Source organism: Drosophila sechellia, chromosome 2L, assembly GCF_004382195.2.
Source record: "Drosophila sechellia strain sech25 chromosome 2L, ASM438219v1, whole genome shotgun sequence".
Taxonomy (NCBI): domain Eukaryota; kingdom Metazoa; phylum Arthropoda; class Insecta; order Diptera; family Drosophilidae; genus Drosophila; species Drosophila sechellia.
Window position 1 is genome coordinate 8,179,734 of NC_045949.1, and position 14,401 is coordinate 8,194,134.

The following is a 14,401-nucleotide window of genomic DNA, read 5'->3' on the forward strand; positions in this document are numbered from 1 at the left end:
ATAACTTTAAGGAATATTATTGCAAATAATGAGGCTCAGTTTCTCTCTGTGCATATATCCAATATTTTCTATTTACTCAGTTATTTTTGGAACAAAACTTTATTATTCAAATTTTTTCGCCATTACATCTTATTGGCTTTGGTGTTGAGCCGCGGTACAGAGGCCAAAATTGTTTGGCCACAAGGAAATTGCATTTTTTCCGTCGCGCTGCTGCTGTTCCTTTGACGAGTAGTTGCCATCTTTGGTTTGGGCTGGTGCATTTCGCATTTTGCAATTTAAATAAATTTTCCTTTGCTGCCATGTGGGGCGGCCAAGACGTTATTACTGTCGGAATCAGGAGCCACTCAAGCGACGCACCCACGCAGGCAAAGGGATCCCAGGACGAAGGACGAAGGACACAGGACGAGCAGCTTCGCTTCGTTTCGTTTCCTTTCGTTTCGGGTCGGTCCAAAAACGATGACGTAGTCGTCGTCCTTTTGCTGGCAATTGCCTTCACCAAGTTGGCCAACAATTTCAGTTTGCCTTTGGCCAACGGCATCGAAAGAACCTCCCGAGCGTCTTGGAGCGGAAAATTCGAGAAAATCACAGCGCGCGAGTGCCAGAAAATATTTGAAAAATCTGCCAACGAAAGGGAAATAAATCAAAGAAAAGGAATTATAGTGCGAATCATGTGGGGAATCCTATTGCCACTGGCGGCCCTATTGGCCCTCGTTTCAAATGGTGTGTGCCTGCGGTTATTGGGTACAAGCCCAATCAGAAATTCCCAAAATAAAAATGTAAAAAAATGTAAAAATGTATGTAACATGGAGTAAGGCTGAAGGCTGGCAACAACCCGGTTGGCAGCGCTGTTGAGCAGCAACATGATTGTCGGAAATGGAAGTTATCGACAATCAGTCATCGAAGGAACGATCGCAAGGCAGCAGTGGAGTGGGGTGGAAATCAGCGTAGCAGGAAGTCGAGTTCTCAGCAGCAGTCGTTCGGTCACAAACTAAGAATACTTTATATAATTACCGCATTTAGAATTAAACTAATAATTAAATTAATAATAATAAACAATCTTACATGTATATTGCATATCCCACAGGCGCAGCCATCAGGTGTTATGTTTGCGATTCCAGTGATAATCCCAGCTGCGCCGATCTGGGCTCAAATTCCAGCATAGTGGCGGAGGTGAGTTGGAAAGCAGATTGCCAGAACATTATCCATGGGCGCATTGATTGATTACTGGGCGTGTGACCTGTTGGTGGGCCACTGGGTTGCCAGGTGAAGTTGGTTCAACCTTTTCAAACCTAATCGGATCCAAAAGTTCTGGCCCAGACGGTCGCAAGTTAAAGCTACATGGCACATAAATTGCACTCCCAAAATACAAAAAATAAAAAAAAAATAGCACAGAGCAACCGTTGGAAATGGAGCCCACAAAAGCGGAAACGGAAACGTGCTCCGTCGTCGTCCTCTTGTGGTTGCCACCCACTTGCCACTTCCCACTTTTCCCCTTTTTTCAGGCTATGTGAATTTTCTGTTACTGGCATCTATCGCCCCTTTTTTTTAGCCGACTGCTGCTTAACCCGGCCACGTGCCAAACAGTTGAAATACTTTCAACTTTCAACCAAAGTCCAACAGCGTAAATTTCAAGCTGACAGGTTCTTGTAGGAGTCCAGTTGCCCCTTGGTAGAATTACTTTGATTTGAAGTGGCGACACCTGAGCTCAAGTGGCTTAAAATGCTACCAAAACTACTGCCAAGCACTTTAATTAAAACCAAGAAATTGTTTAAAATAAGCATTAAAATATTTTGTATATTAAAGATAAGTTTTCAGATTCTTAAGTGGTCTAGAATTTTCTTCAGTTAAGTTAAACGTTTTTGACATCTGAAAATAACTTTGTTATGAATAGACATAATAATAATAGAAATTTTTTTTATTTATTTCTACAAAAACTATAACATTCCTAGACTATCGAAAAAAACTCAATGTCAAAGTCAAAACAAATGTCAAAGTGATAGCCAAATTTGTTTTTAGAGAAGTCAAGTAAACTCTTAAAATTTATTTCATTTGTCAAATCAGAGATGTGAATAAGCAAGCAGTCACGAAACAGCAAAAGGCGCAAATGTTCTGATTATTAGTGCTCTGAATTATTAATCACGGAAATCTTATCTTGTATTGTGCGCAAAACTCCATTTTGTGTCAAAATAAATAATTCAAAATCAAATTAGATGCGGCAAAATAATCCCATCAATTTATGTGGTTTGTCAAAGTGAAGATTTTAAATCGCAAAGAGAACAACAAATGTGACACTGCCATTTAGTTATTTTTTATTAAATGAAAGTCAAAAGCAATTAATAACTTGGAAAGCACTTTACACTTAATTATTTTCGCATAGTTCAGTATAATAGTCATTATAGCTGCAATTGGCGATTGCTTGTACTGTTTATCCACTTTATCGCTGAATCTTAAATGGGGTCTTCCCCTTTCTCGGCAAATGCTGATACCTAAACTCCTAAGCCTTTCCATGAATCGTTTTATTGCACTACTTATCGGTGCTAAACAAATAGAGTTCAAGTGGCGATTGCTTGTACTGTTTATCCACTTTATCGCTGAATCTTAAATGGGGTCTTCCCCTTTCTCGGCAAATGCTGATACCTAAACTCCTAAGCCTTTCCATGAATCGTTTTATTGCACTACTTATCGGTGCTAAACAAATAGAGTTCAAGTGGTCTTGGTCTGGATACCAAGGCCATCCGGAAAACGCATCGTTAAAGAAATGGTCGAATGATTCCACGAATAATTGCTCGATAAGATTAATAACTTACTCACCGAGTGCAACAGCAATTAATACATTGATTAAGCAAACAATAGGCATTCTTTGTTAACCGGATTAAATTGAATGATTATTATATATTATTTTAGGAGTGCACTTTGGACAAAATGAAATCGCTGGACACCTGGCTATTTGACTTGAATAAGTTCTCATATTTCGATAATGGCGCCAACAAAAGTCCGCTCATGAATTGCCAAAAAGTTGTGGCCAAAGATCGTGAGTATTTTTAAGAAGAATAAATATGAAATATATGATATATATATATATTAAATTTTCTATAGTAATGTTATCACATTTTACTGCAACTTGACTCATTTTGGCTAATAAGTGATTCTTATTTAATGGTTAGAAATAAAGCTGCAATTTGCAGTGCGACTAGATTGTCAATAAAAGAAGCCCTAAAGATAAAGGCAAATTTTATAGTTCACATGACACAGATTGTTTATTCAAAGCACTTACTGTTTATGACAACAGCAATTAAGTTTATTTGTTGCATTCCTTTGGCAAAATTAAGGATTTTAGAGCATCAAAATCTTAATAAAATTACTTGAACTTTAGTGCTATAGTCATTTTAATTGAAAATCAAATCACTTGATTTTAACCCTTTAAATATAGTGTATATAATAGGGTTATAAATATTTAAATCAAGTGAATTTAAGTGAACCCAAGTAAACTATTTATTAAATTTAGATATCCTGCTATTTTCCGCAGCTGATACAAGAAAAGTGGTGACGGCGCGCTTCTGCCAACTGGACACCGGCGACTCGGATGCCTGTGAGATCCTGCGTACCAAGCTGCGCATCCCGAGCCCCGAGGAGCGGGAGCAGCGGAATCGCAACCAGAACAAGCGAAGGAAGGGGCACGGCCAGGATGCGGAGGAGGACGACGAAATCTCCGCGGAGGATGCGTTCTTTTGCGGCATCTGTAAATCGCATCGCTGCAATGGTGCGGCGGCCGTAACGCTTTCCCTGGCTACGATTCTGGCCATGATTGCGCTCCAATTGGGCTGCTAAGGCTAAGTTGGATGGTGTGTACGGGATATGGACGGATAACCGTGGAAAGAGTGGTGGCATGATGGTTGCATTTAGGTTGAGTTACCCTTAGCGTTACCCTCGCCGATCCGATTACTTTGTAAATATTTGAGTGCAATATCGCTGATTCGTACAGGTGCTTCAATGCCACTCACTTCTGAAACCCATTTAACCCCCTACTCCCTTAACCCTAGAAATGTAAGCACAGCACACACACGATACACCGAAACACCGATACAGTACATAAAAGAAGGAAAACACACACACAGAAAAGTTCGCTTTGATTCAAAACAAATATGAAACTTTCGATTTCGAAAATAAATACCGGCAAAATAAAGAGTAGGGATATGTATGTATGTGTTACCATGCATCCTATATATCAATGTTTGGCATTCTATGCCATTAGCTCTTGTTGTTCAGCTTTATTATGTTACTATTCAGATTGTTAGTTTTAATGGCTTGGAGCGATGAGCATCGGAATTCACCAATTGCCTTTAATTCTGATATTATTTCTTAGGTAAATTGAAATTCAAAAGTGCTTATATGTCTAGTCAATGAATTCGTGTTAGAATATTGAAAATTTGATAGTACGTAAATATACTGTAAAAGCCGCAAGCAAACAACAATCAACTTAATGCAAGACGCGAATTTATGAATCACGTGAAACAAATGCAATAAATGTTAGTAAATGTGCAATTAGAGGAAAATGTCAACGAAAAGCAATGCAACAATTATTCAGTGAGCTTCAAATCGCCTAAAAAAAAAACAACACACTATATAGTACCATATGTTTTTTTGCGACGCGTTGAGCTCTCAGTTCTGCTTAGTTTGTAAGCGGTTTTTGAAATGGAAACTAAATTGAACATTCCGAGCACACAATAAATGCTGTATGACAGTATAAAAGAATTTGCCGTACGAATTTTATTACAAACCGATAACGATGACGGAACTTGTATAACAGTTTTGGCATCATGATAAAGGGTATTTGGGTTACTGGAGTTTGGGAGAAAGTATCTATGGAATACAAAGTACTTTCGATGTTCCCATAAAAGTTATTTATTACCATCCCTCGTTTTTTTATACAAATTATTTTTATTTTGTATTTTATCTAAGGCCAACAGAGCGTATGCGCAATATTCGTAATACCTCTTACTTACTTACTACTTTCTTTTCAACGGTATGCAACACTTCGAGTGCCGAAAAAACTCCCAGCCCATATCACACATTTTGCTTTTGTTGTTTTTTTTTTGCTCCTTTTTGGACTTGTGCTCAGCAATCAAAGATAATTTTCCCATTACTCATGTAAGATGCTTCAGTTTTTCCCGCCCCCTACGCCCGCTTATCAATAGCTCCAGCTCTGTCGCTCCATCATGCCCTCCCTGTCACTCGCATTTAATTTGAAAGTCTGGCCCGATGCTATCGTATAGTATGTAGCATGTAGTTTTTTCCCTGCTTCCCGTGAACTACATGTTTCACCAGCCCCGCAAATCATGAGTCAACCCCCCAAGTCCTCCCCCAACCCACATTTATGGTTATGAAATTCAGTTTTTGATGGAGCAAACAACAGACTCCGGAAGGTTCTTTGTGCCAGTTCGATTTGAATTTTCGGTAGCTACTGCTGACACGACGGTGGAGCGGCGAAAAAATAAATATATTTATAGGAAATATATATCCATAGAAGGAAGGGGCTGCTCAATCTGGGAAAGTTGCCTGCTCTGACACCTTGACGTTTGGCAAATTGAAAGTTTGAACCCCCCACCCATTCACCATTCACCAACCTGCCCGGAATGCGCTCCTTGTGGCTTCTACTTCTAGTGGCTTTCGTTGGCTGTGGCCCCTGTGTTTTAGGTATGTCATAAATCATCGAGTGGTGTAAGCCCTACACCATATGCTAATTGATTGACCCCGAAGCGAGTTACAAAAGTTGCGCATACGCAACGTTAATCCAGCTGATAAGGTGAATCTGATAAGGCGCAACCTCACGCACCCACGGGTGAATGAAAAGGTCTATCTCAAGGTCAGAGGTTTATGTTTCCTGTTGCAAACGCTGTGAATTAAACTTAGTTTCGCATTTTATATGATGAAAATGTAATAACTACATTACTACGTTATTGGCATAAAACCAACAAAAATATTAAAATATTTTAAAATCCATATTTTGTATTATGGAGTAAGGTGGCATATTTTTATTTTAACTAAATATTTATTTAAAATCTCTTTTTTGCCCAGCTTTGCGTTGCTACAAATGTGAAGACTGCGATGAAAATACGCAGCTAAGTGAAATGGAAGTGTGTGAGGTTCCACTGATGAGCGGCATTGGACAAGGCACACCCGCCAACTCCGGTCCGATACCAAGTCCTGCTCCTTCTCCATCACCTGCTGCAACGAATAATACAAATAGTGCTCCTGGCCCCTCCTCATCCAATGCCAGCGAAGAGGAAGAGGACTATGAAAGCGACGAATCGCCAAACATAGGCAACATGCCAGCAGGCGGAGGAGCAACTGGAGGAGCAACTGGAGGAGCAACTGGAGGTGCAGCTGGAGGAGCAACTGGAGGTGCAGCTGGAGGAGCCACTGGAGGAGCAGCTGGAGGAGCAGCAGCGGGAGAAGTTGTCAGCGAAGAGGAGGAGGAGGACGAAGATGAGGAGGAGGAGGAGGAGCGACGCAGGCGGAGATGGAGTGCACGACAGGTCGATCTCGATGTGCCAATCCCCTTCTGCTACAGAGTGACTCTCCAACGTAAGAAACTGCCACCCATTCCCATGGGTGTGCATCATAAAAATCATAAAAACGCCGCCTGGTGTGATGCTCCCACCCATGGCGATAAGTTATCTACAACTGAGTCATGGGAAAATAGAACCAAGTGCAAACTGAAGTGCACTAGGTGTAATGATTTGTATAAAGATAGATAGGAAAATATTATTATCATTATTATGATTTATTCAAACCCCCACCTGCTCGACAGTTAACGAATCGACGATCACCAAGAGGGGCTGCACCACCGCCAGGAAGAGCAATCAGACGGGTGGATGCGACGGGCTCTTAGAGAACTGGACTGTGGCCGGATGCGATATGTGCCAGGACGATGGATGCAACCAACCGATCGCCATCGGATCAGCCAGTAGAAGCAATGGCCCATTCTGGACACTGCTGGCGGCACTCACGCTAATGGCATTTATGACCCGCCATCCGATATGGTAGAGAATCAGCAGACACAGTGTGGGGCCAATCGATATTGATATATAGAAATACAAGATATATGGCCGCCACAACTTCGATTTCGACTTTGGTGTCTGAGTTCATTGTTTTTTGGGTAGCGCTTGCCGATTTAGAGGCGGGCACATGATGTGTCTATTTATACCGCGCTTACCACTCGAAACGTCGATGGTCTGGGGGCCATGAGCACACCTGAGCTATTTTCGCATAATTGTTTAATTGGCATCGATAAGGAAGGCATTGTCCCTTTTTTCAAATTTTACCAGCTGGGGAAAGTGCTCGCTCATTGAGAGTGGCCGTTCTTTCAAGTTGCAGGCGTATCGCAATCAAATCAATCAGTCGCTGGCGATAAGAGTGATGACGAGGTATACGGTATTCGGTATGAGTCGTGTGCTCCATGATTTCCATGACTTCATGCGACCCGAAAAAGTCTGATAATACTGTTTGATACAACTATCAACTGGGCCACTGGACAAAGCGTTTAGGCCGATAAGTGTTGGGAAGTCGAGTGGCAATTGCTGCCTAAAGCTTTTACCAGATTTATGGTATTATTATATCGCGGCCCGGAATTAAGTAAAGTTCTTAATAAAGCGATGAGGAAACGCCACCGGCAAACGGGCAGCAGCACTGTAAGGAAACTTGCTCCAAACGGCTAAAATGCAACTGCCAAATTTGTTAGCCTGATATATACATATATAACTTCTCGATTTGTGGGCTCGCATTTGGGGGGATTTTGAAACGCTTCCCCGTTTTATTTTCGTCGGCTTCCGGGACGGTAAAGTACCTTGTGTATGACGAGCATGCCCAAATGTCATTCAAAAAGCCCGGCTTTCAAGCGATTCTCGAAGAGAATTCACACAGAGAATCTTAAAGAGAATGAGTATCAATATCGCATTTAGCGCTCTACGTGATGTCGTCGACACTTTGAAAGATATATTACTGCAACTTTTCCCATCGACTTTTTGTGTCCGGAGAAGTTATGGTTTTTATCTCCCGTCTGCGCTTTTCAGACAATGCGTCAGTTAAACCAGCCGGCGGCACTAACCAGATTCACTCGACATTTGGCACGAACTGCGGCCGGCAAATGATGAGTTATTTGCATTTGGCCAAGACACACGATCTACGAAATGCAAGCGTTAAGCTTCAGGGCCGTTATTTATTTAAAAATATAATAAATAATGAATAATTACCATATGTTTGGGTTATTGTATAATAATTCGGAAAGATCTAGATAACTTTAAATTTGCAACATGAGTGACTTAAGCCAATTAGAATGTGAAATGGAAACATTGATACCGAATGTTTACAATACACATTCCTCTATTATCAAAGCCTTATTTTTGAAAAATAAATAGAAAACAAAAACAGAACAACAAACAAGACTCCACACCTTACAAAAGTTCGGCTTATCAGTTGACCTTGCCCCCAGTCTTTGGGCTTTTTTTTCTGGGTCAACAGGCGAATTGAATTAAGTTGCGAGCCAAAGCGACCTTGGGGGCTTATTCGACTGGAAAATTTCGTTAAGCTATTGCGAATCGGAGGTTCTAAGCCCGCAAAAATAGCGCAGGTGCCAATGAAGTGGGCCAATAGGGGCCACAAAGAAATCTCTGTTAATTGCTCGGCTCTTTCTGATTCGAAACTGTTTGCTTTTCGTGCTGATAGTGAATAATAATCATGGGACAACCATGACAAACATCAAAAAGTGACGAATATTATGTAAATGCGCGAGCGATATTAAGTTAAAGCGCGTATTCAGTTGGTTTAATCTCGGGATTAACGATTACACACGCTGACTAGCAATTAGCTGCTTAATTAACGAGGAAAAAATGTCTGGGGCTCTGAAATAAAGTGCAATAAAAAGGGTGTGAGGAATCGTACTGAAAAGTCAAATGAATTCCCAGTTCTGAATCATTTGCATTTGCATATTTTATCCCTGAAGAACCCAGTTTCAGGCATTACCTATTTAAGAGAACAACCACTCCGAGTGGAGTTAAGAGCATTGGGGACTGACTCTTTTGGCGATCAATTAATTTGGTGCTCGTTTGGTATGCATTATAAATTAATTTGTTATCAATAAAGAAAACCGGTAAACTTGCTTTACGCCGCGCTCTTCATCTGTCTCCCCCTCTCGCTCTGCCGTCCCGCTCTGACAGCCACTCTCTTACGCATCGAAGCCACTGACGTCGCAGTAGCAGCGCAGTCCGCTTATAAAACTCTATAAAAAGTCTCAAACAAATCACAAGATTTTCAGTTAAATTTCAGAATTCGCAAACTGCGGTCGCCTTGATAAGAAAAATAAAATAAATTACTATAAACGAGAAGCGCGAAAACCTAAATGCAAACGGCCCAATTAAACTAGCATAAATACTATAAACTAAACAATTATTTGAAATATATCTAGAATATATTTATTTCGAAATAAACAAATACCATGTTCCGCCAAAGTCACATCGTTTTGGCCAGCTCTTTGCTGTTGCTAATCGCCCTGCCAGGTAAAAAAAAAACAATCATTTTGGGTATTTGCGGCTATTAGAATATCGTGAAAAGTGTCGTGATAACTTTGATGTGCATTATTTCGCCCAAAACGGTCTAAATAATGGGCATATATCTGATATCAGATATCAGATACCAGATAACGCCAAAAGGAATCATGAGATCTGATAAACATATCGTAAGGATTTTATAGCTGCGCTATAAATACACGCTCGTGTCTCAAGTGTTGCTATTGCACAGATACAGATACAGATACATTTACAGATAGATGTATGCAGTTGCCAAAAAAACCAGCGAAATGTATTCAGAATTCAAGATCACGATCATTTGGCCATAATATCTTGCATATAAAGCAGTGACATTAAAAAAGCTCAATTTATTTGTTATTATTTAACTGTCATAAATAATGCAAAGATTGCTTTTTTTCATTCAACCAGCAATTTTGTGTGATGCGGAAATGTCATCCAAGCAGCCAGCTCCCACCCTTCGATTTCATTATTCATATATAGTAGCATTATCATTGGGGCGGCCCTCTCTAATTTATGCCTCAGATGAAAAGGAAAAGTCAGTCGGGGAAATTGTGAATAACGAACAAATATTAGTTGACATTGAAACGGGCTGGCAGCTGCTAATTGAAAATGTTATAGTTACACTTAACACATTTCGCAAAAGGCGGCCCGAAATGGAAAAACTCGTCTGGCCATTAGCACCACTCAGAAAATAACCGAACCAAACCTGAATTTTTAATACGTTTTCACGATCTTTTGACGCAATTGCAAATGATTTCATTTCATTTGTTTGTTTTTTCTTATTGAGTCGAGAAGAGTAACGTATACTATATACCAAAATCCACTTCAAAATTGTTTGTTTTCTTCATTAAACGGTATAAGAAATGGCAAATCGTCTAGAACGAACTTTGACTTGAGAATTTTAAATGACTTTTCAATACATTTATTTTATGGATTTACCCAAGTAAATAATAACCCAACCAGTTGCACCCTTGTTTAAGGGAAAAACTTGCAAAAAAATCACCGAGTTGCACCTTTTTATTATATGGAAATTATAATAACAATAACTAATTTTTAATACTCGCTATTAATGGGAGAGAGAGTCAAAGGTGCAAATTTCAAATGGCAGTGGCGCTTATCACGTGCCATTAAATCCCAACAATGTTGTCGTTCCGCTGGAGAATTTAAGACCCTGCGTTCAGGCCCCCAAAACTCGCCATCAATCATAATGATTTATGATAAATTTCCAATAATAAATCAACAGAGGCCAGGCAGAGATGTATTGAACCATTTGATTGTGACGATTTAACGAAATTATTTTAAATATTATGGCATGATAATAGCTTAAAGTCTGCTGCACTTACTCACTTTGCAAGAACGTACCCTTTCGGCACGAGTTGTGTGATATCATATGGAATCTGCCCGTCAAGCAGAGATCAACTTCCATGTCGGATTATCATATGACTCATTTCTGGTACTCCACTGATATTTGGGTTTTATGGAGAGGGTAGCCAGCTCCGCTGATAAGGCAATTAACGCAATTACACCAGTGTTGCCACGCCGATAGGTTACTCTATTTACCTGTGTTGGCACCTGGCAAATATTTACAATTTGCTGCGATGACGATAACATGCAAATGGAATCGATTCGCTGGCAAAGGGCGCCCATATAAAACTAGATAAAAAACAGCTACTTGCGCTAGATCAAAGGCTATGGAAAAGCGCATACAACGTAATACTAAAGAATGGGCAAATAATACGGCAAATACTTTGGATTCAAATTGATTTATGGTGCTCACGTGTTCTTCATTCTTATTGTCATCATTTATCTCTTATCACAATGTTTCTGTTTGCCAAAGCTGTAAATTGAACACTTTTAAGTTATATGTAGATATCTAGGCGTCCAATAAAATGATTGCGAAAAATGGGATAGCACTGTTTATACGCCATAAAAATATATAAAATTTAATCTGAGATGATAGTTGAAGAGGTGTGTGGGAATGTAATGTGATGTAATTTGCATAAGAATATCTATTTGGGTCAACTTGAATCATCATATCAAATCATAAACAAGCCTGGCACCACTCTAAATTAGATCGATTTATATGACTTTGATTGATAAGCTGAAAAACAATGGTTTTAATAAGGCAATGTTTTCTTTAAATTGCAGTAATTCGCGCCGATCTAATGTGCTATGTGTGCGATAATTGCGCCCAGCTGCCGAAGGATGCACCCCTGCTGGCGTGCAATAAGGATTTCTTTAATCCTGGCGGCAGCACAGAAGCCTCCACGTTGACCACCACCACAACCACCGAAGCGAGGACCACCACGACGCAGGAAACTACAAGCACACCGGAAACAACCACTGTGATCACGAGTGTCCAAACGGATCCACCCACAACGGAGTCCACGACGACGACAGTGGAAACCACCACCAGCGATCCGACCACCGAGAGCACCCAGAGCACTGAGAGCACCGAGGCTCCGATACCCACGCCTGCAACCGCCGCACCCGTCCAGACGACCACTGGAGTGCCAACGCCACCCGCTGAGGATCTGTCCGCCTTGTCGGTGGCCTTGAACACCACCCGTTTGGTGCCGGTAAATGAGGATGCGGAGACCACCACGCCCCTTTCATCGCTGGCCATCAGGCAACGCAGGGCGGTGATCGAAACCGAGTACACCTACCACTGCTATTCCGTCCAGGTTTCAGGTGAGTCTACATAAATGGCATTCATTAGGATAGATCATAGTATTCAAAATGGTTAAATAGATCCTTTTGCGTAGATTCTATAGAAATCTAAAAGAAATTTAAACATTTTTATCTTTCATCTAAAATTCTAGTGAATGGCACCATGTCGACGGATCGCGGTTGCTCCCGGGTGAGCACCATGGAAGGTGTTTGCGAGCAGCTGAAGATCCAGAACAACAACACGGAGCTGGCCAACTGCAATCCGTGCAGTATGAACGCCTGCAACGGCAGCTCGGCGCTCCAGAGCTCCATTCTGGCCACCCTGCTCCTGGCCATCGTGGCATTCGCCCTGCAGCGCAACTAGGGACACGATCATCATCCATTTCCCGGTGCTTTAGTCTAGTATTCCTCGTTTCTTTAAGGCGAACTCACACTCATCAGTCCGCGCTCATAGTTAAGTGATTCGAAAAGTCGAAAAGGTAACTTTAAGATATGCACAAACCCGAAAATCGAAATATATACAATCGTAATTGTATACAAACTTAATCTAACCAAATGTAACGCTTCAGGCGACTTAATAAATAATGTGTAATTATTAAAACAAGAAACCAAATCGTTCTTCCTTTTTTTTGAGCTTAAAAAAAATGAATCACTTTTTTTTCAAATTACTAATCACTGACAATTGCAGACTCTGTCAGTGATTAGTAATTTGAAAAAAAAAAGTGATTCATGACATCACTCACTCACACAGATAATAAACTCAAATATCCTAAACTTTATAACACTTTCGGTTAATATCTTTAGAGGAATTTTTTATGGCTCTACTTTTATATTGTGGAAGATAAATGGAGCTTTAAAGTACAGCGCGATCACATCCTGTCCATATAATGAAAGCTATATATGGTACAATCCATGCAGCAATAATTTGTAGACAACTTTAAAAGTCTCTAAACTCTGCAGTTTAATGTCGAGATTTGAAATTATAAATTATGGTTAGATGACAAAATGTTTTTAGCTTTCTAAGGAGTTCCCTATACCTTAACAATGCCAATGTCACGTATACGCCTAGTGGTACGATTTCATTTACTAAGCAAACAGAGTATGCTAAAAAACGAGGCGGTGGCATACTTTTAGGCCATTTATGCTAAACAAATTTGCTCAAGACAAGCTCAAAGACAAAATCAACAAGGAAATCAAACACACAATAACAATGGCTTATCATTGATTAGATAAGATTTCATTAAATAATTTTTGGGACTTCGGGAAACACTAAACGCAATAAATATGCGAGCACGCGCTTATCAATAAAATGATTTTATAGCGCCAAATAAATACCACTATAAAGTGCCAGAATTGCTCAACAAAAACATTTACCGACGTTTCCTCAACTATTGCTACTTAAAGTTTTTCGAAAAGTAAAAGTATCTAATCGGCTTATCTCAAAGTTTAACCAATTATAGCAATTTTAAAACTGACCTGCACGTTTTACAAATTGATAAAAATGAGCAATCCAATTAGACTTGACGACTCCTTGCAGAATTAGATTATGAGATTAGATTATGCCCACATTATCGTATAGATTAGACTAACTTATCGGGTGTAATTGTAGGCAAATCAATAAATCATTTTTTAAGTAATTTCTACGTAGTTGACAAGCCAAACAAAAGTTTTTGAAGTTCCAATGTCCAAACGAAGTGGCCAAAGAAACCATGATTTCGGTGCTCATCTATTAAGCGGCTGTCCAAAAATGTATGAATCATAATAAATAAATGTACATAATACTATTTATTTAACCACGCTAGAAAGCAATGAATCATACTAGATAAATGAATTAAATGGCATTTGGCTGCACTGATATCGCAAGATTATTTATCGATATTCTTTTGGCAACGCGAACGTCCAACACAAAGTACAAATACTTATTGCTTTACACTCAAAAAAAAAGTGTATTTAAAATCAGTGTAAATTTTTTTAAATGTATTTTTCGGAAAAAGTATATATTAATATACTATTTATTATAGTAAATAGAAAGCAATATATATATTGTAATTTAAATGTTGCTGTTTGCAATCAGAGCTCTATTTTTTCAAGTGCCTATATCTTCCAAGTTCATATACATACATATTTGTTGAAGCATTTGGGCATAT

At 39.7% G+C, this 14,401-nt stretch overlaps 3 protein-coding genes across 3 annotated transcripts; all 3 read left to right on the forward strand.

Moving 5' to 3' along the window:
* The first annotated feature begins 508 nt into the window (after nucleotides 1-508).
* LOC6611661 lies at nucleotides 509-4,081 on the forward strand. Its single transcript, XM_002036160.2, has 4 exons — nucleotides 509-720; nucleotides 1,085-1,170; nucleotides 2,905-3,031; nucleotides 3,527-4,081. Exons 1-4 carry the CDS (start codon nucleotides 669-671, stop codon nucleotides 3,826-3,828), a joined length of 567 nt encoding a protein of 188 aa, XP_002036196.1. The 5' UTR covers nucleotides 509-668; the 3' UTR covers nucleotides 3,829-4,081.
* Nucleotides 4,082-5,438: 1,357 nt separating this feature from the next.
* On the forward strand, nucleotides 5,439-7,124 carry LOC6611662. Its single transcript, XM_002036161.2, has 3 exons — nucleotides 5,439-5,694; nucleotides 6,076-6,585; nucleotides 6,812-7,124. The coding sequence occupies exons 1-3, from the start codon at nucleotides 5,634-5,636 to the stop codon at nucleotides 7,045-7,047; spliced, it is 807 nt and encodes a 268-aa protein (XP_002036197.1). The 5' UTR covers nucleotides 5,439-5,633; the 3' UTR covers nucleotides 7,048-7,124.
* A 2,188-nt stretch (nucleotides 7,125-9,312) lies between these two features.
* On the forward strand, nucleotides 9,313-12,862 carry LOC116801217 (flocculation protein FLO11). The gene is made up of 3 exons (XM_032719406.1): nucleotides 9,313-9,554; nucleotides 11,733-12,275; nucleotides 12,407-12,862. The coding sequence occupies exons 1-3, from the start codon at nucleotides 9,494-9,496 to the stop codon at nucleotides 12,616-12,618; spliced, it is 816 nt and encodes a 271-aa protein (XP_032575297.1). The 5' UTR covers nucleotides 9,313-9,493; the 3' UTR covers nucleotides 12,619-12,862.
* The last annotated feature ends 1,539 nt before the right edge of the window (nucleotides 12,863-14,401 follow it).

Bases quoted from the DNA above. Each gene is read 5' to 3' on its own strand.
- LOC6611661 (XM_002036160.2), top strand. From the start codon at position 669: ATGTGGGGAATCCTATTGCCACTGGCGGCCCTATTGGCCCTCGTTTCA. The intron at 721-1,084 runs GTGTGTGCCTGC...CATATCCCACAG, and splicing joins ATTGGCCCTCGTTTCAAATG to GCGCAGCCATCAGGTGTTAT. The intron at 1,171-2,904 runs GTGAGTTGGAAA...ATATTATTTTAG, and splicing joins ATTCCAGCATAGTGGCGGAG to GAGTGCACTTTGGACAAAAT.
- LOC6611662 (XM_002036161.2), top strand. From the start codon at position 5,634: ATGCGCTCCTTGTGGCTTCTACTTCTAGTGGCTTTCGTTGGCTGTGGC. The intron at 5,695-6,075 runs GTATGTCATAAA...TTTTTTGCCCAG, and splicing joins CTGTGGCCCCTGTGTTTTAG to CTTTGCGTTGCTACAAATGT. The intron at 6,586-6,811 runs GTAAGAAACTGC...CCTGCTCGACAG, and splicing joins CTACAGAGTGACTCTCCAAC to TTAACGAATCGACGATCACC.
- LOC116801217 (XM_032719406.1), top strand. From the start codon at position 9,494: ATGTTCCGCCAAAGTCACATCGTTTTGGCCAGCTCTTTGCTGTTGCTA. The intron at 9,555-11,732 runs GTAAAAAAAAAA...TTTAAATTGCAG, and splicing joins GTTGCTAATCGCCCTGCCAG to TAATTCGCGCCGATCTAATG. The intron at 12,276-12,406 runs GTGAGTCTACAT...CTAAAATTCTAG, and splicing joins CTATTCCGTCCAGGTTTCAG to TGAATGGCACCATGTCGACG.